Source organism: Cryptomeria japonica, chromosome 10 (genome assembly GCF_030272615.1).
Source record: "Cryptomeria japonica chromosome 10, Sugi_1.0, whole genome shotgun sequence".
In the NCBI taxonomy this organism is placed as follows: Eukaryota; Viridiplantae; Streptophyta; class Pinopsida; order Cupressales; family Cupressaceae; genus Cryptomeria; species Cryptomeria japonica.
In genome coordinates this window covers 288,250,750-288,276,342 of record NC_081414.1, presented here as the reverse complement: position 1 = coordinate 288,276,342, position 25,593 = coordinate 288,250,750, and the positions used below count along the sequence as shown (strand labels likewise).

General features: G+C 36.7%; 1 protein-coding gene and 5 non-coding genes across 7 annotated transcripts; all 6 read right to left on the bottom strand.

Moving 5' to 3' along the window:
- Positions 1 to 927: 927 nt before the first annotated feature.
- Positions 928 to 7,786, bottom strand: LOC131034285 (small ribosomal subunit protein uS2m). 2 transcript variants are annotated; one of them, XM_057965732.2, is made up of 2 exons: positions 7,079 to 7,781; positions 928 to 1,375 (listed from the first exon to the last, which is right to left on the bottom strand). In XM_057965732.2, exons 1-2 carry the CDS (start codon positions 7,663 to 7,665, stop codon positions 1,318 to 1,320), a joined length of 645 nt encoding a protein of 214 aa, XP_057821715.2. In that variant the 5' UTR covers positions 7,666 to 7,781; the 3' UTR covers positions 928 to 1,317. The 2 variants fall into 2 exon arrangements, with proteins under 2 accessions (XP_057821715.2, XP_057821714.2); XM_057965731.2 differs by lacking the exon at positions 928 to 1,375 and adding an exon at positions 3,022 to 6,782 and having other exon boundaries at positions 7,079 to 7,786.
- Positions 3,448 to 3,539, bottom strand: LOC131034345 (small nucleolar RNA snoR31/Z110/Z27). Its single transcript, XR_009103787.1, has one exon. It is a non-coding gene; the product is annotated as a small nucleolar RNA snoR31/Z110/Z27 (small nucleolar RNA).
- Positions 3,635 to 3,726, bottom strand: LOC131034343 (small nucleolar RNA snoR31/Z110/Z27). Its single transcript, XR_009103785.1, has one exon. It is a non-coding gene; the product is annotated as a small nucleolar RNA snoR31/Z110/Z27 (small nucleolar RNA).
- Positions 3,820 to 3,911, bottom strand: LOC131034346 (small nucleolar RNA snoR31/Z110/Z27). The gene has a single exon (XR_009103788.2). It is a non-coding gene; the product is annotated as a small nucleolar RNA snoR31/Z110/Z27 (small nucleolar RNA).
- Positions 4,007 to 4,096, bottom strand: LOC131034347 (small nucleolar RNA snoR31/Z110/Z27). Its single transcript, XR_009103789.1, has one exon. It is a non-coding gene; the product is annotated as a small nucleolar RNA snoR31/Z110/Z27 (small nucleolar RNA).
- LOC131034344 (small nucleolar RNA snoR31/Z110/Z27) lies at positions 4,379 to 4,470 on the bottom strand. The gene has a single exon (XR_009103786.2). It is a non-coding gene; the product is annotated as a small nucleolar RNA snoR31/Z110/Z27 (small nucleolar RNA).
- Positions 7,787 to 25,593: the final 17,807 nt, after the last annotated feature.

The following is a 25,593-nucleotide window of genomic DNA, read 5'->3' as shown; positions in this document are numbered from 1 at the left end:
AGTGGGATGGTAATATAGTTGCCCCCTACCATTTTAATGGACCCACACTTGTCAATCATCTTAAGTTTTTTAATTCCCACTAGTAATTTTATGTAATTTTATTGTTTATTATGTGTTCATTTATTAAATTGAATTGAATATGCAAAATAATAATTGATCAAAAAAATACAAAATAATAAACTTCATGAGATTTACCAACTCCACAATATTAGTCCACTTTAAATATCCTAAATCTTAGGAAAAAACCCTGCATTAGACTTCACCCTTATAAATTTATCATATTGCACCCTTGCCCTCTGTAGTCATCACTAACTTGTCCTCACTGTGGGCAAAATTGTGAAAAACTCAATTTGAAGGGCATATTATCCATATTACATTTTCTCAGATTTACACGATTTAATATAAATATCACACCACATGATTTTACTCTCGAATTAATATGTTATCTTATATTCGATTTTACATGATTACGTGACTTACAACATCATGATGTCATTCGCATACTCTAACTTGGTGGATGTTTCCAGTACCCTAAAATTAGTACAATCTAATAGTGGAGAGGTGAACAAAATGATGAGACCTCGTCATCGGCCCTTTTTTGCCTAAAAGATTTGGCTCACTCTTCTTTAGCAGAGATGTTTGGTTCAGCACAATCGACACAATTAAGTGCACTTAAATGGTAAACTTAAAAGTCAATCAACATGATTGATTGGCCCAATATTTGCCCAATGATGGTTTTTATTTTTCATTTTACTCACTGAATATTCATTCTACTTGGCATTCATTATTGATCTAGTTCGGCAAAATGTAAGAAATGAAAGTGCTTTCTAACTAGTTATCAAGAAAACTCTAATTCTTCCCTCTACACGCTAGCAATTGCCGCAGATGCTTTTCAGTACCACCTGTCTCAAACATTGGGATACAACATAAAAGAAAAATACAAGTTCCATTTCCCTTAAAAATTTACAATTTCATGTATATAAACTTATTTGATTTCTTCGAATTTGAATACGCCAGACTTGTTTCTACGTTCAGTAACTACAAGTTGAACAATTACAGAAGTAATTTGTGTTAACTTCAAATCATGTGCTATTAAAAATAGATCTGAAAGAATTCTCAAACAGCTTCAATCCATCACACACGATTTAAAACATTTGATAAGGCGACGCATAATTTAGAGCAATTGATAAGGCCCATGTATCAAGCATAACTGCAAAAAGCACTTCTGCCTGCATTCGCCAAACCCAAATGGAGCTGGTAATTGATCATTGTCTTGATAGTGATGATTTGAGATTGCAGTCCCGCAAATATTAAATCTTAACTTTCTGCTGTAGAAACTGAAGGACTGAGCTCCAAATTTTGTGAAGAGCAATACCTATGCAACCAGCAACAGTGCATTTCAGTTAAAATCAAATTTGAATATATTTGTGTCAAAAACATCCCAAAAATGTTCGGAATATCCTAGCAATCATATTTATTCAAGAAAATATAAGAAATCCACCCAGATGTATCCCCCCAAGGTCTCACCCAGATGTATCCCCCCAAGGTCTCAAGTTGGTGTGGGTCATCCTCCACCATCCTCTGAACTCTGAAAATCGTGGGAAGACCACCTTTTTTGGGTGTTCTTGTGATTCCAGAATAGCCAGGGGAGCATCATGTCAGAATGTTTCCTAGCATGACTTTATGAATTAATTGCACAATTTTCCTAGATGCTCCGTTCACAGAAACTGACTAGTGTTGTGTGTACACTTTAGAGGAGAAAGGTGCAAACAGGTACAAAAGGCCCCCAGTTAATAATGGTTGCCATAAGTGAGCATAACTGGAACATATAAAGTTATAACTATAAGAAAGTCTCAGTAACACCATACAAAATATGAATGCAAATGTAACACTACTCAATCACTAAGAAGAAAACATCTGCAACAAAATTGCAACTGGAATTTGTATAATAAAATATAGCTAAGTGCATGCCAAGATAGAAGATGAACTTCAGCCAATTCAGCAAATATTAAAATATCAACAATGAAAAGTGTATCCAGTCATAAAGGGCCATCAGTTCACATGATCACTGTAGGTGAGTGTAACTGCAATTAATATAGCAAGTTATAATTAAGTGCCTGAAGTGAGAGAATGCACTTCAGCCAAGAAGCTGTCTTGCTAAAGAGAATACTATCAGAAACACAAGCATGATTACTAATGAAAGAGCTTGATTATAAACAGTTACAAAGCCATAAAAAAAAAGCAAAGCACATGATTACAAGTGCATGGAACTTAATTATTCTATAGTTAAAAAAGAAACTATCCAAAGCTTGAATCCAATAAATACACCATTATAGAGCAGTCCCGTCCAAATAGCAAGAAAGAAAAAAAAAACAGTAGTCTCTCCAAGCAGATCACTTCTCTACAAATATATGGTTCTCAAAATCTTACTTTACATGTCTCTAGTGAAACTTCCCAAGAAAGTTCCAAAATTAAAAATAACAGCAACAAATACAAAAAAGGTTCAATTTACTCATTTCCAAATTTTACCAATCCATTTTGCAATTAAACATTTGTCCACATGTTTCACATTGTATTAACTAATTCTTTGTGGGATTCTGAGCATCATCAGACAGTATTTGTGGACAATGGAAATGCAAAACAACAATTTCAGTTTGGACAGATTGGGCTAATTATATTTAAAAATGGTAGCCAAAATTATTTATTACACCCCAAGAATTACCATGACTAAATGCCTTTTTTGTACTATTTGGATGGCCAAATGGTCAATAAAAACTTGATGACACCACCCGAAACCATATCAGCAACAAAACCCTCAACGTAACAACAAAGCAAAAGATTCAAATACTAAGTATTTAATAGACACTCAGGCCAATGGCCAATAAAAACTTGATGACACCGTCTGAAAGCATATCAGCAACAAAACCCTCTAACATAACAACAAACCAAAAGATTCAAATACTAAGTACTTTATAGACACGAACATATATCAGAAGCAGTGATTACTAAATTCATTTGAAGTTTGCATTGACAAACACTAGGTTTTTTTCAAATGTCATCATTACCCTCAGATAAAACACTTAGAAAACACCAAATCACCATTGATAACATTTGCCCCAAAGACAAAAGACCAAACACAACTGAAATTGTTAAAATCAATACCCCGATTTATCATATAAAATAAAACAAATAGCATCATCAATAATACACATTTTGATTTTACATTATATCTAGAATACCTCTACACAAGATCAGTTGAGGCTCAAATAAATAGACTTCCACTCCAAAGAAAAGTCAATTTTGAAACACTAGCTACTGAAACATGCTAATTGTGGTTCAAATATAGAGACAGTGGAACTTGAAGAACAAGTAAACGAAATATGCAATCTTAAAGCTATTGTTAACATCTACAACCGAAAAGAAAAAATCAACATAAAGAAAAGATTGTTCATCATCAGATCCAAATATCTCTCATCCACAGCTTTAGGGCTGTGTAAGGAGGTGTCCTAAGATAGTGTTAAATTTCCTCGTTTGATGAACTATCTGTAAGCACCCTACAAGAACTATATATCCATGAATTCTTACATTAAGTTAAGATTCTGACCTGAGAAGAAAAATTCGTCATAGGAAAACATTCATCATCAGATTCAAGTATCTCTCATCCACAGCTTTGAGGCTGTGTAAGAAGGTGTCCTAAGATAATGTTTTGTTTCTTCATTTGATGAACAAACCATAGAACACTCTACAAACACTTGCATATCTGTGAATTCCAACATTAAATTATATCATAACTTGAAAGAAATATTCATCAGAGGAGCATTCATCATCAGATTTAAGTATCTCTCATCCACAGCTCTGAGGCTGTGTAAGAAGGTGTCCTAAGATAGTGTTTTGTTTCCTCATTTGATGAACGAACCATAGAACACTCTACAAACACTTGCATATCTGTGAATTCCAACATAAAATTATATCATAACTTGAAAGAAATATTCATCAGAGAGGAGCATTCATCATCAGATTCAAGTATCTCTCATCCACAGCTCTAAGGCTGTGTAAGAAGGTGTCCTAAGATAATGTTGTTTCCTCATTTGATGAACGAACCATAGAACACTCTACAAACACTTGCATATCTGTGAATTCCAACATAAAATTATATCATAACTTGAAAGAAATATTCATCAGAGAAGAGCATTCATCATCAGATTCAAGCATCTCTCATCCACAGCTCTGAGGCAATGTAAGAAGGTGTCCTAAGATAATGTTCCATTTCCTCATTTGATGAACAAACCATAGAACACCATACAAACAATTGCATATCTGTGAATTCCAACATAAAATTATATAATAACTTGAAAGAAATATTCATCAAAGAAGAGCATTCATCATCAGATTCAAGTATCTCTCATCCACAGCTCTGAGGCTATGTAAGAAGGTGTCCTAAGATAATGTTCCATTTCCTCATTTGATGAACCATACATAACTAAATGCACCCTAATAACATGGATCTATGAATGCTTAATTCAGACATAAAAATTAGATCATCACCAAAAAAGAAAAACTATACAGCAAAATAACAATCATCATCAGATTCAAGTATGTCACATCCCACAGCTTTGCGACTGTGTAAGAAGGTGTCCTAAGATAATGTTTTGTTTCCTCTAGTGATGAACCATCTAAAGTACCCTTCAACCATTAGCATATACATGGGCTCAGACAGAATCTAGATCAATCACCCACAACTAAGTCCAAGAGTTGAGTAAAAAACATCATTCATCGGAATCTACATGCCCTAGTGGTATATACATAAGAATACATAAATATGAAAATCAACGACCTTTCAGTCTAACAGGCATGTCCATCATTGACAATAGTGTATTGTAAACAAACACTAAACGTACCAACACAAACGATTAAATTATAGATAGTGTCGAAAATTAGAGTTGATTCACTATGTAAGTACCCCAAATTTATTGACATATCTGAGGATTCAGATATAAAGTTTTTGGATCCATCACATGCAAGTCAGTCCAAGTGTTGGATAAAGAACTTCATTCATCATAATCCATTTGCACTAGCATCCACTTCATGCAGATAAACCCCAGTGAGATTATAGTCTAACATAAGATGCATGTAAGTGAAAAAATTTATACATTACATACACCGATTGAATTAAGGACCTAGAGCTGTAAAACTTCAAACAGCTTATTATACAGAATTTGACCTACCCAGAATGATTAAAACATACAGATATGACATTGAACTACAGTTGTCTAATAGTACAAATTCTCCAGCAATTCAAAGCAAGTAATAAAGACGCTTTAGACAAAACTGACCTTATTTAAATATCATCAATTAAACACATATTGAAAGGTACAATTATCATATTATTAACAAAATACAAAGGCATAGAACAAACATCAACAGGGAAAAAAAAATTTGCATAGTAGAACACGTTTAGAATGGGTTAGCATGCATTGACTTAGAAAGATACACATCACATACAATGAAGAAGCAACTTGGAATTATGGAATCTGACAGAGCTTCGAGAATGCCACCGTGCAACAATTTACACAATCAAATTTTTAGAATTAAAGAATAAACTTAAACATTAAAGCCAAATGAGGGCTGATTTCTGAAAAATGAAACGTACTGCACGTTTGCCATAGTTACATTCCATTGGTTAAACAGACATGAATCAACTGGAGAATGCAGAGCGACAAAAGTGAAAAAAAAATTCGAAAAATACATCTTGGTATAAAACAGCTTATAGCCTGAAATAAGAAGCACATGATCACAAATATGCATTTTGATACAGAAAAGGTGCATTTTGGGATTAAATGATTACTTTAAATAAAAGCAAACCAAAGTCATTTCATATAGATAATTTATGAATTAACAATGGATTTGTTAGCTCTCTTACGAATTTCAAAGAATGTTATTTGTTTTATCCTATAATTTTTTTAAAGATTGTCTACTCAAAATAAATTAAACCACTCCCAGAAACATTCATCATGTCACAGTAGCCTAACACTTTCATTGTTACCTTTTAATTCAAGAGAAACGATAGTTTACCAGGTTTTAGTAACCCGTACTTCACAACATATACACAAAATGTAATGGCATTTCATTGAGCATTAACAATGGACTAGATCGTTTCACTCAAACAAAAGATGAAAACAAGGGTTACAGTTAGCTCAGCATTAAGGATGTTTCACTATCCACCATTATCCATCAAAGTGAATAGTAAAAGCGAACGCTATATTTGATACTAGAAAGCTTTCAAAAGGCCAACCAGAAAAAGAATAATAAAATTAAGTTCCAAAAATTTAATGAAATCGTAATTTAAAAAAAAAAAATACCTAGTGTTACAGCATTTCATGCATCGCCAACAATGTCAATTGTTTACGAAGAAAACCATGGTTAGGCTTAGGCTATGTATAGCAGCAGGTAGAAGCTGATACACACCAACGTAAATGTTAATAAAAAATACTTGTCATTCTTACCGACAAAAAAGAAGATGCTTACAAGGTTTTAGCAATCAGATGGGCAAGGTATCTAAATAGTGATGATGTTGGTATCGATTACAAATGGGACAAGTTCAAGTAATAAAAGTATCACTCTAACACGAACCAGATTCAACTCGCAGGACAGCTGATTATGCGATGGGTATGAGAAAATCACAGCATGAGCTAAGTTGGTGAGGAATAGCATATAATAGAAGAAAGAGCAAAACAACGCATTCAACTAACTTGATGGAGCAATGCCAAACGAGGCAATAGGACCTGAATGTCAAGTAAAAAAATACCAACTGTGGAAATAAGCCGAATAATAATTTGATGCAAAAATAGATATAGAAGAAAAAAGTGTTTTTTTTCTGGATACACGATACAGAGAATGAAAGATTCAGATTAATTCAGGAAACAATAAGGTAGGCTTAAATTTACTCTTCGTGATGATTCTCTATGCATTACTCTCACATTCAATGTGACAGATGATACCAAATATTCTGTAAAGTAGATCGGGGAAAAAAAGTGTTTTTAGCTAAACTCGAAAATAGTAAAGAACAAAGATTTCATACCAGGTTTTGGCGATCAAATTGCAAAATAAGTAGACGAACTGTACAGAATCGTTCGCCGGAACGGGATAAGTAATTCTTTTATACAACCCCAAGGAAATATCGGACTCGATCAGAGACACTACAGGTATCTTGTTCCTCGCAGCTTCAATAATAGCAGAAGACTCCCTCTCTGCATTCATTGCCACTACGCAATCTGGCCTCAGCGCAGGCACGCCTCCTATAATGGATCTGCCGCCTGCTTTTCTCGTATTCGACAAGCGAATCCTTCTTTTCGTGGACGAGGACAATAAATTCATCAATTGTGCGTCGTTCAGACAGTTTCTGCCTAGTTTCGCAGCAGTCTGTTTTGTTATCTCATCTAATAAAGAATTTGAGTTGACGATTAAGACGCGGCCATTTTCACGAAAGAGGGATCCCAGAAAATGAAGTGCATTACGCATGCAGATGAGGGTTTTGTCTGAGTCGAGAATCGCCACTTCGTTGCGGAAGCCATAGACATACACTTCAGAATGGCGGGATGCTACACGACGGCCCAGATGTGCATTTGTTGCCAGTAGTTTTTGAAGAACCAGACTGGTGAATGTCATCTTTCTTTCCTTTCCGTTCCCTTCAACATACAGATATCTTCCTATGAAGGCACTCGGTATGGATTAGGGCTAGGACTTCATGAATTAGGTTAGGGTTTCTATCACACCAGCGTATTTCTTTCCGTAAATATTTAAATACTAGGTTTTTTTTAATTTGCGTCTAAATCCAAAATTATGGATTATTTTGGTTTATAAACCTTTTATTAATCCAAAGAGCATACTAGTTGATATTAGTTTGTTTTGTATTCCCATAAATGAAACTTTGGAGATGATTTAATTAAAGACTTAAATTTAAAGTTTGAATCATTTAAGATGATGGCTTCAATTTAATTGATTTTAATGTTTTTTTGTTTTTAAAAAGAGGGGAAAAAACTTTACAAAATATCCAAAGCCAACAAAATTTACAACAAGTCAAATAAACAAATAACAAAGAGAAAATAATCAGTTAATCAAATCTTTCCCAAAACACCCAAATAACCTCTTATGTCTTCCATAACAAGCTCTTCTAGAAATCTGGAGTGCTCTGAAGACAAGTGTCCCCAATACATGGCATTCCACATCCTCATCTACTTAAAAGCCTACTTTGCCAAAACATTTGCTACCTTATTCCATTCCCAAGGCATATGACAAAAGGGTGACAAAGTTTAGAAATCTACAAAGTCTCACAATCTGTTTGACCACTAAGGCTAAATGTTAGTTCTTTCACTCCATCTATCACTTATTCAGCATATCAACCACAACTTGTGAATCAACTTCATAAATGATCTTTTGTCATCCAAGGACACATCATCTCTCCAAAGCATAAACGATAGCAAGAGCTTCCATAAGGTTATTTGTATGGTAACCTGTATACATGGAAAAGAAGAAGTGGTCAACCCTAGAGTTATCTCTACCAACTTCGTTGATCCCAACATGCCCAAGATTTTCTCTGAAAGAACCATCAATATTTATCTTCAAAATATCATGAGGAGGGGGAGTCCACCAACTATCTCAACAAAGTTTGCTCATGACCTGTCGACCCACCCAGGAAGAGGGAAATCTCATCCCACAACCTTCCAAACCCAACGTCTGAATGATAACCAAATCACTTGGACCCACACTGATAGACATATCACTTTTTTGCTAATAAGGTTTCCTACAAACCATTAATAATCTGCATCCATAATCGATGGCTCATCATTTTCTTATCCTAAAAAATCCTTTTGTTCCTTTCCAACCAAATTTGCCAAAGAATAAAAGAAGGACCAATATGCCACACAATGTGAAGAAAAGGAGTCAAAGTTGGGGGCTCCCTAACAGACCCTATAACTCAACCAAGGAGGAGGCATGAAAACGGGCCTTATTCCAAATCCCCCACTAGCAGTACCAGATCTCCTTTAAGAGTGGGCATAAGGAAAAAATATGTGAAGAGCTTTCCTCACTACTATTGCACAAAACACACATAAAGGGGCCCTAAAATTCTCTCTTTCTCAAATTTTCCCAGTTGATGCATCTATTATAAGCAACAAGTCGTATGAAGAAATTGCACTTGGGAGAGGAAAACTTGCTCCCAACCTGTTTCCACCAAGGAACACCAAAACTCCCATGAATCTGTCCATCTAGCTCCTGATATCTCGAAGCAACAGGGAATTTACTTGTTGGTTTAGGGCCCCAAACAAGCATATCTCTCCCCTTCAGGGAGTTACAAACTCTACCTACCAAAATCTTGTCAAGCTCATGATGATCCTCTTCAAAGCCTCCAGAAGGCCACTCATGAAGTTCTTTCCATATACAAACTTCAACTTGACCCAAAAGCAAAGAGGATTTGTGATATTCCACCCCACTCCAACTTGCCTCAAGAAAAATATTACACAAATATAGAAGATGTGAATACAAAGATAAGAGAGGAGGGAATCCATCCCAAAAATCAAGCCAAAATAAAGCCTTTGAACCTTTATTGCAAATCCTAAAAGGTTCTTAATTGGTTAATTTAGCATCTCTCTTGAGAGTGCTCCAAATCATAGATCCTTTACCCTTAAGGCTACAATGAGGAACATCCTTACTCTCCACTCCACTCAAATACTTCATAGTGAAGATCCTAGCCAAATCCCAATCCTAATTATAGCACCACCTCTGATATATTTTAGCCAACAAAGCCTAACCATTAAGATGTGTCTATTAGAGACCAAGTACCCTTTCTACTTTGGTCTAAAAACTAAATCCCACTTAACCAAACTTCATTTCTTTGAAACTAGATTATTGATGCATAAGAATTGTCGAGATGGGGTATCGAACTCATGAGTGAAGCTAAAAGGAGCCATCTACACAAAACACATGTTTAAAGGGAGAGCCTAAATTTCAGAAGAGTCGCCCTCCTAGCAGAAGAAAGCCACCTACAAGTCCAATGAGAAACTTTCTTGTCAAACTTATCTAACACATCTTGCCAAACCCTACTAGGAAAAGAGCCTACAGTAATAGGAATCCCAAGATACACAAAGGGAATAGCACCAATTTGGAATCTAAGAATCCTAGCAATCTTGTTGTAGATAGGCTTGGTAGCATTAAAGAAAAAAATGGAGGACTTGTCTTCATGAATCCTTTGCCCAAAGGCCGCCAAATAAATATCCAATGACCTTCTAAGATTGGTTGCCTTATTAACTATTGCAAGGCCTATCAAAGCAGTATCATCCACATACTATAAGTGGGAGTGGAGGTGCACTTTGTCCCCCTAGTTCCAACCTTGAATCAGTCCTTGTCTCATATGAAACTAAAAAACTCCTCAAGCCTTTAGCCATTAAATAAAAGAGATAAGGTGAAAGATGATCCCCTTGGTGAAGATCCCAAGAAGCTCCAAAAAGCTCATGAGGCTCACTATTAATGAGGATAAGGAAAGAGGAGGTAGTGACGCAACTCATGACCCAATCGATCCACTCATTGTCAAATCCAAAAGCTTTCAAAACCTTAGGCAATAAGGATCAATTGACACGATCATAGGCTTTGGCCATATCAAACTTAATAAACATTGCTTTCACTTTGGAGATTGTCATGGATTGAATAACCTCTGTTGCAACCACAGCTCCATCCAGGATTTGCCTACCAGCAACAAAACCCCCTTGCTCCTATGAAATTAAAGAATTAAGCCAAGGCTTAAAAGTCTATTAGCAATCAGCTTAGTATTACACAAGGCTATAGGTCTAAAAATATTCAAAGAATCAGCTCCTCTTTTTTGAGTTAAAAAAAAGGAATGTAGCATTCATGGCTTTTAGCATCTGTTTATTTCTTTGAGACTCCAAAGTTACCTCTAAGAGATCCAGCTTGAGAACTCCCAAAATTCTTGATAAAACTCAATAAGAAAACTATCAGGTCCAAGAGCTTTCCCTTTCTTCATTTGGAACACAACCCCTTTGATTCCTCCAAAGTGATGGGCCTAATTAATGAATCACTCATCTCATTAGTGACAACCGAAGGAATGCACTCTAAAAGTAGATCCACTTCCTCTTTAATCTTAAGGTTATCCTCAGTAAATAATGTAGAATAGTAATGAATAACCTCTATAGAGATCATCTTGAAAGAAGAGAGTCGATGCCCTTCAGAGGACCTTAGAGAACTAATAAGGTTCTCTTGCCTCCTATCCTTAATAGATTTGTGAAAGAAAGTAGTGTTTCTATCTTCTTCCTATAGCCAAACAATACGAGACTTTTTCTTCCAGAAGATTTCTTCACCAAGCTCCCATTCCTCCAAATATTTTAGATTTGTTGCTTCTAATCAGAGGGAATCCTCCGGTTAGACCCTAATCTCGAGTCTAGCAAGTGATGTCAACAAGGCAAGATTGGATAGTTGCCTTAGCCATGAAGACTTTGCCAAAGCACTATCTATTCCATCTTTTCAACATATTTTTGGGTATGCGTAGGATCATGGTGAGCCAAATAGGCCCTTAAGTGGCAATAAAAATCAGAAAAACAAAGTTACGCAACTTGACATAAAAATTTGAATGAGTTACCAACATTATTTAAAAAATATGTGAGAATAGAATATGTAGCAAATTGAATGTAGTTTCTAAGCTATTAGTTTGTTTCTAGAAAAAAAAAATCTATTTGACGAAAATTTGAAATTTCAATGCAGCAATACTAAAATTTCAGGAAAAGGATAAGAAGCAGGTGTCTGTCTAACCACCCTAACCACAATCAAACCATAATATTTTTTTATAAGATCTAGATAAAAGTAGAAGAGTCATGTCCGAATGTGACATTTTTTTTTTTTGAAATAAATAATTAATTATGATTTTTTTACTATAGCTTTTTAAAAATATAAAAAACTTGTATGTTTAACCTCCATAACTTGGTCAAAACTTTATGAAATTAAAAAAAAAAAAAAATATATATATATATATATATATATATATATATATATATATATATATATATATATATATATATATATATATATATATCCTATAGTATATAAAGCATGGAATGTGACACATGTTTAGGATTCAAAAAATGTGATACCGTTTGAAAGTTCTAGATATTTTTCAATCAGCCTATCAATCAAGACTTTAGTCGGGCTATTGCCACTTTTTGGCCCCTCATGATCTTGCACGTACCCATTTGACAAATTGAAGTCTCTTGGTAAAAGAGAACATTGTTGCCTCAAACATCGACTTCCCTTTGGTCCACCAACAATAAATTAACTCCTATAGAGAGGAGTCTCGAAGCCACTTTAGCTAGAATTCAAAGGATGAATTTTTAGAGGTTCTAAAGAAGATAGCTAAGAATTTGATCAGCCAGTGATCTGGGCCTTTCCAATCAAGGATCTATGAGCTAGATTTCCAACCATCCCCGATCTATTAAGAAGACGTAATTGGGAACCTGTCAAGCCTCTCAAAGATGGCATCAACACCCCACCTCCCATTATTCCAAGTGAACATGCCAATAGATGGATTAATATCCATCAAATTCAAAGGATCCACATTATCCATTGAGAGCCTAGAAGAATGCTCAAGTATGCCAGCATTGCCCTTATTTTCATCCAAACTTAAAACAACATCAAAATTCCCTACAAGGATCTGTAGAAGATATGGAGCAAGTGACCTAATCATCTTGATATGCGACCAAAGTATAGATTTTCCTAAGAGACCAGTCAACATACACATTGGTGAGGAGATTAACTTAACTTGATTCCAAACTTGAGGCAAACATAAACATCAAATATCTACTAGAAACCCACCACATAAGAACAACTTTGTGTGGGTCCCAGAGACAAGCCACACTAACTAAATAGCCTTGAGCCCCAAAGCACTAGCATTGACCTCTAACTGAAATCCTAGAAGACAAGTTCATCATACCTTCCACAGACATCTTAGTGTCATGGATGAAAACAATATCAGGAGAGTGAAGGTGGATCAAATCATGAATAGCCTTTTGTCTAGAGATGTTATTCATATCCCTTACATTCCATGAAAAAACTATCATTTTAGAGATGGAGAGAAACATGGGAATCAATGGTTTTACCGACCTAGACTCAACCAATGTCTCACCAATTAGTTTTACTTTTTCCTGATCTTTCTTCATACCCACCTTGGGAGGCTTTTCAAGAATACCCTTATTAAAAGTCTTTTGTTGTAAAATCAATGCAAGTGAGGTTCCCTTACTTTTACTAGCACCTTGAGATTCCTTCTCTGGATTATTCAAAGAACTGGCCACTCTTGAACAATCTTTCACCTCCTTGCATCGACTTGCCTCCAAATTACTTGAAGTCGGCAAGGGGATTTTTGTGTCCATTTGAATCTCTAGTCCACCAACCTAAGGATCAACAAGAATAATTCTATCCTTCTCACTAACAATTTGTTCTATATTCATAGGTTCTTATTCCAAAGGCATCCCATCAAGAGCCTCATCAAACTAGTCTAGTTCTTTTAAAGCATCAAAACTATTAAACACCTTGTCAATCTGCCTATCCTTTAGAGTTCTCTTTTACCCTCTTTTCTTATTTTGAGATTTAGTCAAAATGAAACCCTCTTTATCTTCCACTATAGGGGCTTTCCCTTTATCCTACTTAGGTGATGGATGGGGTGGCCCATTACCAGACGATCTTGCAAGATTAGACTTAGGACGCATCCTTTGCAAATGACCATATTCATGGCAAATATGGCAACAAAAGGAAGGGTTTCATAATCAAGCTGTTGGATCTAAGATATGGATTTCAGACGGATCTCCATAGAATCTAGCAAAGGTTTACTAAAATCAATTTCAATGCATACACAGACACAAGCGATTACCTTTTTAGTCATGGTTTGTTGTGACAGACCCACAAGATTGCCAAGCAACGATGCAAGCGAATGAAAAATGTCATGTCTCCAAAATTATAGTGGAAACCAAGGGAGATGCACCTAAACGGGAACCCTTGATGGGAGTTCCTCTGTAGGGTTGAACCCAACATGCCATGGCTTGATAAATAGACCAACTTGATTGTAGAAATATGGCCCCCTTTAAAAGCCTTATTCCTATATGAAATGCAAGAGATAACCACATGAAAGTAACTATTTGCAGTAAACATCACCTCCATTTCGCCTTTTGGATTCCATGTGTGATGAGCCCATGATTCCAAGAAAGGTAGAGAAACTTGAATCCCCTTGAATTTGCAAATCAAAGTATGATTGGTTAAGTAGTTAACATCCTCCTCCATTGTATTTGAATTGATAACTAGCATGAGCTTGTGCTCACTTCGTGCAAGACAACCATTCACCTTCAAAGGTTGAAACCCTCCATTTTAAGAAACATTTTCTCTAATACTTGGATTACTCACTCCAATGTTGAAATTAACATGCATGCTACTAGTGGACAAACCTCTTAACACCATATCTTTGAAAGGGAGATCCTTCCTTGATACAGAGCCTACATGGAAAGCCAAGTGAGGCCCATGAAGACAAAACAAACCACAGTGACAAAACCTTCACTCAGAAAAAATCATAGCCATAGACCCCACACACCACTACAAAAACCCGTGCTCACTTCGTGCAAGACAACCATTCACCTTCAAAGGTTGAAACCCTCCATTTTAAGAAACATTTTCTCTAATACTTGGATTACTCACTCCAATGTTGAAATTAACATGCATGCTACTAGTGGACAAACCTCCTAACACCATATCTTTGAAAGGGAGATCCTTCCTTGATACAGAGCCTACATGGAAAGCCAAGTGAGGCCCATGAAGACAAAACAAACCATAGTGACAAAACCTTCACTCAGAAAAAATCATAGCCACAGACCCCACACACCACTACAAAAACCCACACAAAACACCAAACCCCCACAACCACAACCACACACCTTGCACCAACAATTGCCCTTCTCAACCACAATCACAACATAAAAAACCCACCTGACAAACCCCTAGTAAAAGAAATGGCTTCTTGCACAATCACAAAGACCCCTAAACGCCTCAAACCAGAGCAACAAACCAAAAAAAAGGGAGGAAAAACTAGGGCCAAACGACCCTAGCCACAAACGAGTGAATGCGCCATAAACCCTCATCGCTACTCCATCCATCTCTCCTCTTGATGACAAATCAATGCCTTTTAGATAATAAGAACTAAAATCAATATCAAATTGTATGAAATTTTGTATTATTAGTAATCTAACTTTTGTAATATTAGTATGTAAAATGTGTTCGTTTTCACAATTCTTTTAATTTCCCTTTTTTTCGCTACTTTTAAATGTGGTCATTAAGTATTAATGAAATCTTGGTCTCATATTGTAAGTTGTTAGATGCGATTTTAATTACGTGACTCTTATGCTCGTTTAATTTGGCATTACCTTTCATACCTAAGTTCTTTATATTTGGCATACCCAACTTGCTTAAGCCACATGGTGGTTGGTCATTGATGATGCACCAAAAGGAGCTAGCAACTAAACTTACATCGTTTGGTTTTGAATCAACCATCACGTGCTAGTCATGGTAACATTACTTTTCTCTAAGTACAAAATTGGATAGATTTAATATATACAATTTACTATTATATGTTACTATTATATGGCAGCAAATTTGTTAGTGTTATTATTTAAGCTTAAATATTATAAGGCATATCCAGAATTAGATACGAAAAATTCTCATTTTTCTAAAAGAAATTAATTATAATTTTCTTATAATCAATAAATCTTAATGATACCATTGAGATATCATAGTATATTAAGATATCTCACATAAGATCTTTCTTGTGACATTAAGACATCTTATTATATTGTAATATCTTAATTATAACAAAATTATAATCAATATTCAATTAGATATTTAATTAGAATAAATTTGTTCATTAATATGTTTGAGGTATTTAATGTTTGATATGTATGTTCAAATAAGAGATCTAATATATTAAATATGTATAAAATAGATATTCAAATTTTTATTAAGATATCTTATTATGTTTCTTCTTATATTTTAACTATATTTTTGTTATTCTTAAAATATATTAGCTAGCATATATAGATATTATTAAATATAAAATATCATAGTATTTTAACATATATTAATATCTTATTTGATGTCATTAAGATATCATTTTAAAGATATTTTATAAGTTTTTCTAATGTATTTTAATTATTTTAATTTAAGATACCTCAATGATTTCATTAAGATATCTTAATTATATCAAAATGTCTGCTAATGGACAATATAGGGTTAATCCTAGGGGGAATAGGGAAGATGTAGGCTGGAAAAAACCAGAGCAAGGTTGGGTGTGTTGGCAATTGACACTCTATTGGTTTGTTTCACTATGTTGTCATTGATGGCAACATGATTTTGGGTTCTAACTTCATATGGTGTACTGACATGCACTTTAAAGATTCTACACTAGCACCGACAGGACAGAAAGATTTCTTTGGTCACCGACAATGCAGGCCGACATGGTATAGAAAAGGTTATTGGTATTGGAGGCCGACATATCTTGGATCCGGCATTGGCAACTTGTTTTAATGTTTATACATTTGTGATATTTGGTCGACATGTAATCTGATATTGTGTATATCCTTGTAAGCCGACATAAGGCATAAATTTGTATAGGGTATATAGGGCAGATTGATTGAATCATTTTGATAGAAGAAGGAGAAGGATATGTATGGAATGGATATGCGAATGTAATATGATGCGAAATATATCAAAGAGATTATGTATGTGAGGAATTTATTGTAAGGGTTATTCCGGTAAAGGAGTTTAGGGTTTCAACCGAAATAGACAGAGCTTAAACTGAAATTTTATTCTGGCATAGAAGATGCTATCTTAGCAGTTCACATTTCTCTGGATTGTTGTTTGGAATTTTATGTAGTCAGTGAAGCTCCTATTGTGATTGAGCAGTGTGCTCTAGGCTGTAAGCCTTCTTGCAAGTGCAGGCCCATCATATATTGTAATATCTCTTAATATGGGCAATGGATTGATATTGTGGGTCACAAATCCCATCGTGGTTTTTTCTCATTGAGGTTTTCCACGTATAAATTTGTGTGTTATGGTTCTCATTTATGTGTTTGGCTTATTGGTTGCTTTACTTATTTCAATTCTGTTTATACCGGTATACTGGTTGGTGCATGAATATTTTATTAAGGCTAAAATATACTATTTCGGTATAACATTGATTCACACACCCCCCCCCTCTTAGTGTTATTGGTTTCAAAAAATTGGTATCAGAGCCTTGTGCCTCGGAGGAAGTTTAACAGCTTGAGGAAGATCCTGAAACCGAAATGATTGAATATGGAGAAGCAACTTGAGATGGCACTTGAAGATTATGATGTTGAAAGATTGAAGAACTTAAAGCTACAAGATGAGTTGAATTATGCTAAGGAATTCATTCTTGTCCTACAAGAGAGGTTATCGTCTGTTCAAGCTAGGAGAAAGGAACTTTTCCAAAATCAAGATGATGAAGAGAAAAATGCACTTAAGGAACAATGTCATAAATTGAGTCAGGAGAACATGGTTATGAAGAATGAAATGCAAGTTATAACTATGAGGATGTCTAAGGAGATTGAGGATAGAAAGAAAAAGGAAGAAAATCTTGATGTATCCCTGAAGAACAAGTTTGAAGAATGTGGTAGGTTGGTTCATGAAAATGATATGTTGAGAATTGATTTGGTACAATCCCAGAGCAATGAGCAAGATCTTGAGAGACAAATGATAATACCAAGAGAAGATTTAACTACTACAAGTGAGTACAAAGAAAAATTCAAGATAAGCTCAACACAACTTGATGAGTTATTGAAGAGACAAAGGTAGATTGGAGATTCCAGTGGACTTGGATTTTAGCAAGGACAGAGTTCCGGTACTGCTAATGAAGATCAAAACCATAAGGCACTGGTAAGACAATTCAATGATTATAAATTCAATGGTAGATGTTTTATTTGTAATAGATTTGGTCACATGGCTAGCCAATGTAGAAACAGAGCAAATTAGAACCTTGATTTTGCTCCTGGTAAATGTTCTAAATGCAATAAAATTGGTCATAAGACAGAAGATTGCAGAATGAATGTAAAATGCTATGCTTGTGGAAAATTTGGACATATGGCTAATCAGTGCAGGTCAAGCAATTTCACCGGTTTTAGCAAAGCAATTCAGAAGAACAATATTACATGTTATGCATGTAATGAGGTTGGACATATTGCTAAGTTCTGTAGAAGTTGAAATTCATTGGTTAGTAATGGAGGATCAAATGAAAAAGGAAAAGAGAAGGTTAGTGAAATCCGACATGATCACACTCAGAGATGGGTTAAGAAGATTGAAGAACAATCATCTGATGGGAATGTCCCGGTTACCTATCTGACAAAAGAGGCTGCTCCTGCACTGGCAGTGAGCTCATCCAGTAACTAAGGCAGATGCCTTAGGGGTAAGCAAAATTCATGAAGATGCTGCATATGTGGTGCAAGAGTACCTAAGGGTTGAAATGCCCTTGAGCAATTTTGGCTTGTGAGACCTTCAAGTTGTCATGTATATACATAAGGACTGGCTCTAGTCCATTGGTTTAGTGGTTTGTTTGCATTTTTTGAATTTTTTCCTTATCGGCAAGACCTACCTCGATCGACAAGTCTTACCCCGATGAGGTCGTCAGTGTTGGAGTAGTTGTATCGAGTATTGACGAGATTAGTTTCAAGTTACCCCAATGACAAAGCATAGGCGTGGAGTGGAGCCATCGAGTATCGACAGAAGATTTTTCTTGCTACACCGATGACCCGATGAGCCATCGGGTATCGACAGGAGTTGTTGCACGCTACACCGATGTCCTGATGGGAGTTATCAGGTATCGGGGAGAATGATTTCTTGTTATCCCATGGACCCGATAGGAAAGTGCTAGTTGAGGAAAGAGTTATTGGGTATTGGGAGGAGTGTTTTCTTGTTACCCCGACGACTCGATAACAAGGCGCAAGCGAAGGAGGTGGAAAATGGTGACATCGGCCATCGGGTTAACATGTTTGGAGGAGTCCTGATGACTCGATGGAAATGCCTAGGAAGCGGAGGAAAGCATGGGCTATTGGACGAAGGGATTTCTTGCTATCCTGACGCCTGATGGAAAAAGTGTGAGTGGTGGAAACTATCATCGATAATCGGAAGTAAAGTTTTGAAGACTTCTCGATGACCCGATAGGAAGTGTGAAGCACAAAAAGTTGACATCGGCTATTGGATGAAGGGATTTATTTCTATCCCGACGCCTGAAGGGAAAAGTGCAAACTTTGCAACGGGCATCGAAAACTAGGTTCTAAGGCTATGTCGATGACCGTTGTGAAACTGTTTTTCAGTTTGTAACCTTTCGTGTTTCACGACGAATGGAATGTTTAAAAGACCCAATGGGCATTTGTAAAAGGTTGGATGTTGGATGGAAATATATACAGTCTATTTTCTGGTTTTATTTCATCGTGTGTTGTACTGTCTTGTTTTGTTAAGTTTTTCATTACAATTTTGTAATTTAAGTTTTCTTTTTGTTGTTCGTTTCGGTGTTTTGAATTCACAGTGTAAATATGGCTCTGTCTTGAACCTCCACCGTGGGATCCACGTGGCCATTGGAGTTCTTCGGGAAGAGCCAAAAATGTACAGTAAGAGTAGAGTAGTAGTAGGGGGAAACCAGGAAATGGCAATCGCCATTTCTGCATACTGAGCCTAGGCAAGCTTGGTGATAGTCCAACTAGGTTTTAGTAATTTGAAGGAGATAACTTGCAGGGGAAGGAAACTGTTGAGAGTTGGGAAAAGGTCCAGAAGGCTTCAAGCCTGAAAATGAGACATTGTGTAACCATAAGGAAAAGTTTGCTAAACCAAACAAGATGCGTGATTTTGCAAAGAGTGAAAGAATGTGTGTGTCCTTCACCCCTGCAAGGATTTAGTGAACAAGCTTACTTTGTGAGCTTGAGGAAGGTGAGTTAAGCAAACAAATGGTAGGGAAGCCCTTATAAGTCTAGAGGGGTAGACTTGGAACCCGAAAAGGGATAGGAGCAAACCATTAAAGAAACCTATTTGATGGTAAACTAGGTAGCCCCCCCCCAATCATATTGGTATCAGAGCATAGTTTAGACTTGGGAAGAAAGTAGTTAATGTCAAATACTGAATCAGTAGGAGAAAATAGTCTCAAGATGGCGACTAATGCGGAGTTAGCAAAGAAGGTAGAAGACTAAGAAGAAGACAATAAGCTCCTCAGAGAAAGATTGCTACAATTGAAGAGCAAACTAGACGTAGTTGAGGATAAAACTGAGAAAGTAACAATCAAGGTCAATGAAGGGAAGGGTAAAGAATCAATGGAAGAGGATAGAATACCTGAACCAAACCCTATTCTACCTGAAGAACCTTTCCCTAAAGCAATTAAAGCCTTAGGAGGAAAATCCCTAGAAGGAGTGCCACTTTTTCATGGGAAAATGGAGCCAGAGGTAACCTGGAATGGATAGAGGGATTGGAGAATAACTTTGAATGTGATGGAATCAATGAGGGACAAAAAGGTGAAGGTGGCCAAGTCTATATTGAGAGGGGCAGCTTTGACTTTGTGGAAGTTCATCCAAGAAGAGAGGCAAAAAGAGGGCAAGAACCCCATAGCTACTCAGAAGGGCATGTTAGCCAAGGTGAAAGAGGCCTACATCCTTGAAGATTATGAGATCTAGTTGCACAAGAGAAGAAAAAACTTGAGGCAAAGAGACTTGGATGTGAGCAGCTACACTGAGGAATTTCAGAAGTTATGTCTGAGATCCAAGGTGGTAGAGGATGAGAGCATCAAGGTAGCTAGATACTTGAATGCCTCAAGATGGAATATTCAAGAGGAGTTGAGTTTGTTAAGTCCTAACACCATGCATAAGTGCTATCAATTGGCACTGAAGGTGGAGGAAAAGAACAAAAAGAAGCAAGAACAAAGCAACGGAGGAAGAGGCAGAGGAAAAGATGGTAGAGGCCAAAGAGGTGGTTTTGGTGGAAGAGGAATAGATCAAAGGTCCCAAGGAGAGTCCAAACTTATAGAGAAAAGTGAGGATTCACATAGCAAGAGAAGCTATAGAGGAAGGGGATCATCTAGCAACCCAAGAAGAGGTAGATCTAGTGGACCAGGAAGAGGGTCCTACTTCTCCACCATGAAGTGTTACAATTGCCAAAAGTTGGGTCACCCTGCCTATAGATGTCCAGAGAAATCCTCTTCATCTCAAGGAAGTGAAAGAAGAGTGACATATGCGCAAGAAGATGCAGAAAGCAGCAAGACACAAGATGTGAGCTTAGCTCCTAAAGATGGAGAAAATTTAATGATGAGAAGAGCTTTGATTAAGGAACCAATCAAAGAATAACCAACTCAAAGAAAAGGCTTTGTTTAGAATCAAATGCAAGGTCCTTGGTAAGGTTTGTAGAGTGGTGATAGACTCAGGGTCGACTGACAACATTATGTCAGAGGAAGCAGTAAGTAAACTGAAGTTGAAAAGAATTCCACATAGTAATCCATATAGGGTCACTTGGCTCAACAAGGAGCAACATGTGGTAGTGAATGAACAAACATGGGTTGAGTTCAACATAAGTAGATATAAGGATAAAGTCTTGTGTGACATCCTACCTATGGATGCTTGTCATCTACTTCTTAGTAGACCATGGCAGTTTGACAGAAAGGCCATTCACAATGGAGAGAAGAACTCTTATTCTTTTCAAAAGGATGGAGTTACATACCACATTTAGTCCCTTAGTGATGAAGGAGACAGCAACAAAACTAAAGGCCCAAATGTGTCATTGGTGAGTGAAAAAGAGTTCATTAACACTCTCAAGGAAGGAGAAGGAGTGGGATTTGCTCTTATAATGAAACCAAAGGAAGCAAAGCAAGAAAAGAAGGTTCAAATACCTCATGAAGTGCAACAGATTCTAGACAACTTCAAAGCAATCATAAGTGATGGAGCACCAGCAACCCTACCTCCCATTAGAGCCATAAGTCATCAGATTGATTTTATTCCTGGAGCATCATTACCCAACAAAGTAGCCTACAAGATGACTCCCGAACAGAACAAGGAAGTGGCTAGACAAGTCCAAGAATTGTTGGACCAAGGGTTGATACAAAAAAGCATAAGTCCTTGTGTCATACCTACAGTGTTAGCACCCAAGAAAGGAGGAACATGGAGGCTATGCACAAATTCAAAAGCCATAAATAGAATCACTATCAGGTACAGATTTCCTATCCCAATAATTGAAGACTTGATGGATTGCTTGGGAGGTGCAAAGTACTTCACTAAGATTGATCTCAAGAGTGGATACCACTAGATCAGGATAAAGGAAGGTGATGAATGGAAAACAACCTTCAAAAATAATGAAGGACTTTATGAGTGGCTTGTTATGCCATTTGGTCTTAGTAATGCTCCTAGTACATTCATGAGACTCATGAATGAAGTGCTGAAAGATTTTATTGGTAAATTTGTTGTTGTATACTTAGATGACATCTCGATTTTCAATAGAATTAAAGAGGAACATCTAGAGCATCTTAGTATTTTATTGCAAAAACTGTATGATGAGCAACTAACAATAAACTTGGAGAAGTGTGAGTTTATGAAGTAGGAACTTGTTTATCTTGGATTTGTAATTTCAGGAGGAGATTTGAAGATGGACATATCAAACGTGGAAGCCATCACAAATTGGCCAACACCAAAGACAATAAGTGAAGTAAAAAAATTTCATGGTTTGGGATAGTTCTACAAGAAGTTTATCAGAGGGTTTAGTGAGATTTGTGCATCCATGTTGGATACCATCAAAGGAGGAGTTAAGACTAAGTTTCAGTGGACCAATGCAGCTAACAAAGGGTTTGAACTTTTGAAACAAAAGGTAGCTACACAACCAGTACTCATTCTTCCTAGTTTTGACAAGTTGTTCACAATTGAATGTGATGTCAGTAATATATTAGTTGGTGTTCTTTTGAGTCAAGTGAATAGACTTGTAGCTTTCTTTAGTGAGAAGCTCAATGATGCCAAGAAGAATTATTCATCCTATGATCTTGAGCTGTATGCTCTTGTCCAAGCTCTTAGGAAGTGGAGGCACTACTTGTTACCTAAGGAGTTTGTTGTTTACACAGATAATCAAGCTTTAAGTTTTTTGAATTCACAAGATAAGTTGAGCCATAGGCATGTTAAATGGGTTGAGTATTTGCAGTTGTTTATGGTGAAAATGGATAACAATAATAACAATATTGAAAGGCTAAATGAATTCAACCACAAAACCCTAACCTAACAATGAACAAAGATCCACCATAACATATGAAGATTACCTAAGACAATGCAAATAACTCAAAATCACAAAGATTATACCATCACATGTCCAATAGGGTTTTGATCTCCATTCTTCCTATCTCCATTGATCTTGTTTGATATGCTTGCTCTCAGATTTTTGTATGCACAAGAGCTCAACAAAGAACGGAATGTGGTTGCAAGTAGGATCGTATTGTAGCCAAGTACTCCAAAATCAGTCATTAGCATGTGTCATTAGCCATTAGGGTTTGACAATGAAGAAATCATCTCCTTAAATAGAAGACACAATAAGAAATGGAGGGTTAAGATTGAGAGGTGTAAAAAGAGAGGTCGGCTAGGATTAGAGGGTAGGTAAAAGAAATAATAAAATAATGAAAGAGGTAGGTAGCGTATAAAATAAGAGATAAGTGACATGTGTCATGTGTAGAAAAAGATAATGAATTAATTAAATAAATAAAGATTTATTTAATTAATAGAAGAAGTAGGACAATTAAATAAATAAAATATTTATTTAATTTAAGAAAGGGATAATTTAAATAAATAAATGTATTTATTTAAATGAGAAATAAGGCTAGAAGAGGATAAATGAATTAATTAAATAAATAAAAATTTATTTAATTAATAGAAGAATTAGGCTTAGATAATTAAATAAATAAAATATTTATTTAATTAGACATGACAATTTTGAGTGTCTACATTTTGCCCCTCTTTGAGACAATGCGGCTAGTCGCGTTGTTTCAAAGAAGATAAGATGAACTGATACAAAGTTGCCCCAGAATGGGAATGATATGCCCCCTCGAGAGATTGGATGAAAATGTTTGAAAAGATTGCAGACAATCTCTCGATAAGAAAGACGGGATAGAATGGACTGATTGGATAAAGTGACAAAGTCACGGGAGGAGAAAGACTGACTCGGGAAATGAAGACGAGGGCTAGGGTAGGCTATAAGATAGACCACGGGCAAAAGACATCCTCATTGTCATCCACACCCTTACGAGATCACAGTGCAGAGCGAGAAAAGAGCAGCAGCAGTCAGCAGCGATGGCATTGGTTCATAGATTTGACCGTGTTCGCCGATTCCAGCGACCAGCCGATGCAGGAGAGCCGGTAAGTACCACAAAACCTCCTCGTACGTTGATGCATTTATTATTGTCATTAATTCATACTAGGTAATGTAATAAATGCGCATTTATGTCAAGAAAATGTGTTTGTGTCCAAAAATGCGAATTTGTGTCTTCCAGGTCAAATCGGCAGTTCTGTGATGAACATACGCTGTCGATTGGATAAGCTGCTGAGAGGATACACTCAAGCAGGTCCTCTAGGAAGACTAGGATAGATCAAGGCACTTTGTGATGAACAGTGAGTACCAAGATAAAGTACTTTGTGATGAACAGGGAGTGCGAATGTGAGTGACACTTTGTGATGAACAGGGAGTGTCACACACGTAGTACTTTGTGATGAACAGGGAGTACTACTAGGATAGATAGCAACACTTTGTGATCAACAGTGAGCGTCACTAGGGTAGATAACCAGATGCATTTAGGTAGCTAGTAGCATTTTGTGATAAACAGTGAATGCCACAATAACTGACATGATTTGATTTGCTTGACTGCAGGAGTACTTGCCGATGTTGGAGTCACGGGAGAGATTCCCATCGACTCAGAGGTTGCGACCTGAGTTGACAGCCGAGGACTGAGCTGCGATTGAGGTTATGGGATTGAGATACATTCTGTATGTGCCTGAGTTTCGGGTGAACATGGGATTGTTGACTGCACTGGCTGAGAGATGGCACTCAGAGACTTGTAGTTTGCATTTGCCGATGGGTGAGATGACAGTCACCTTGGAGGATGTATATAGGATTCTACAGATACTGATCGATGGGGAGTTAGTACCCTATGATCAAGACGGAGATAGGGATGCACTGAGACGAGTGTTCTAGGATCCAGGACTAGGGATGAGGGTGGGACATGTGGCATGGGATACCATGACATGGACAGGATTAGCACTACCAACAGTGTTGGCAGGAGTTATCAGTGGGTTCCTCTGTCTGGATAGGACGACACGAGGGGTGACTGCAGGGGACACAGGGGCCAGAAGAGTTGATCTTGGGGTGGGTCCTTCTAGGGCTCAAACTCCGTCGAGGCCAGGCGGCTCCGAGGGAGGGAGTTCATCATAGCCTTAGAGGGCTCCCTATGTATCAGTATTGTACCATTTTTGTATTGTAGACACCTGCAGGTGATTT

Bases quoted from the DNA above. Each gene is read 5' to 3' on its own strand.
- LOC131034285 (XM_057965731.2), bottom strand. From the start codon at position 7,665: ATGACATTCACCAGTCTGGTTCTTCAAAAACTACTGGCAACAAATGCA. The intron at 6,783-7,078 runs GTATGAAATCTT...CTTGACATTCAG, and splicing joins AATTTGATCGCCAAAACCTG to GTCCTATTGCCTCGTTTGGC.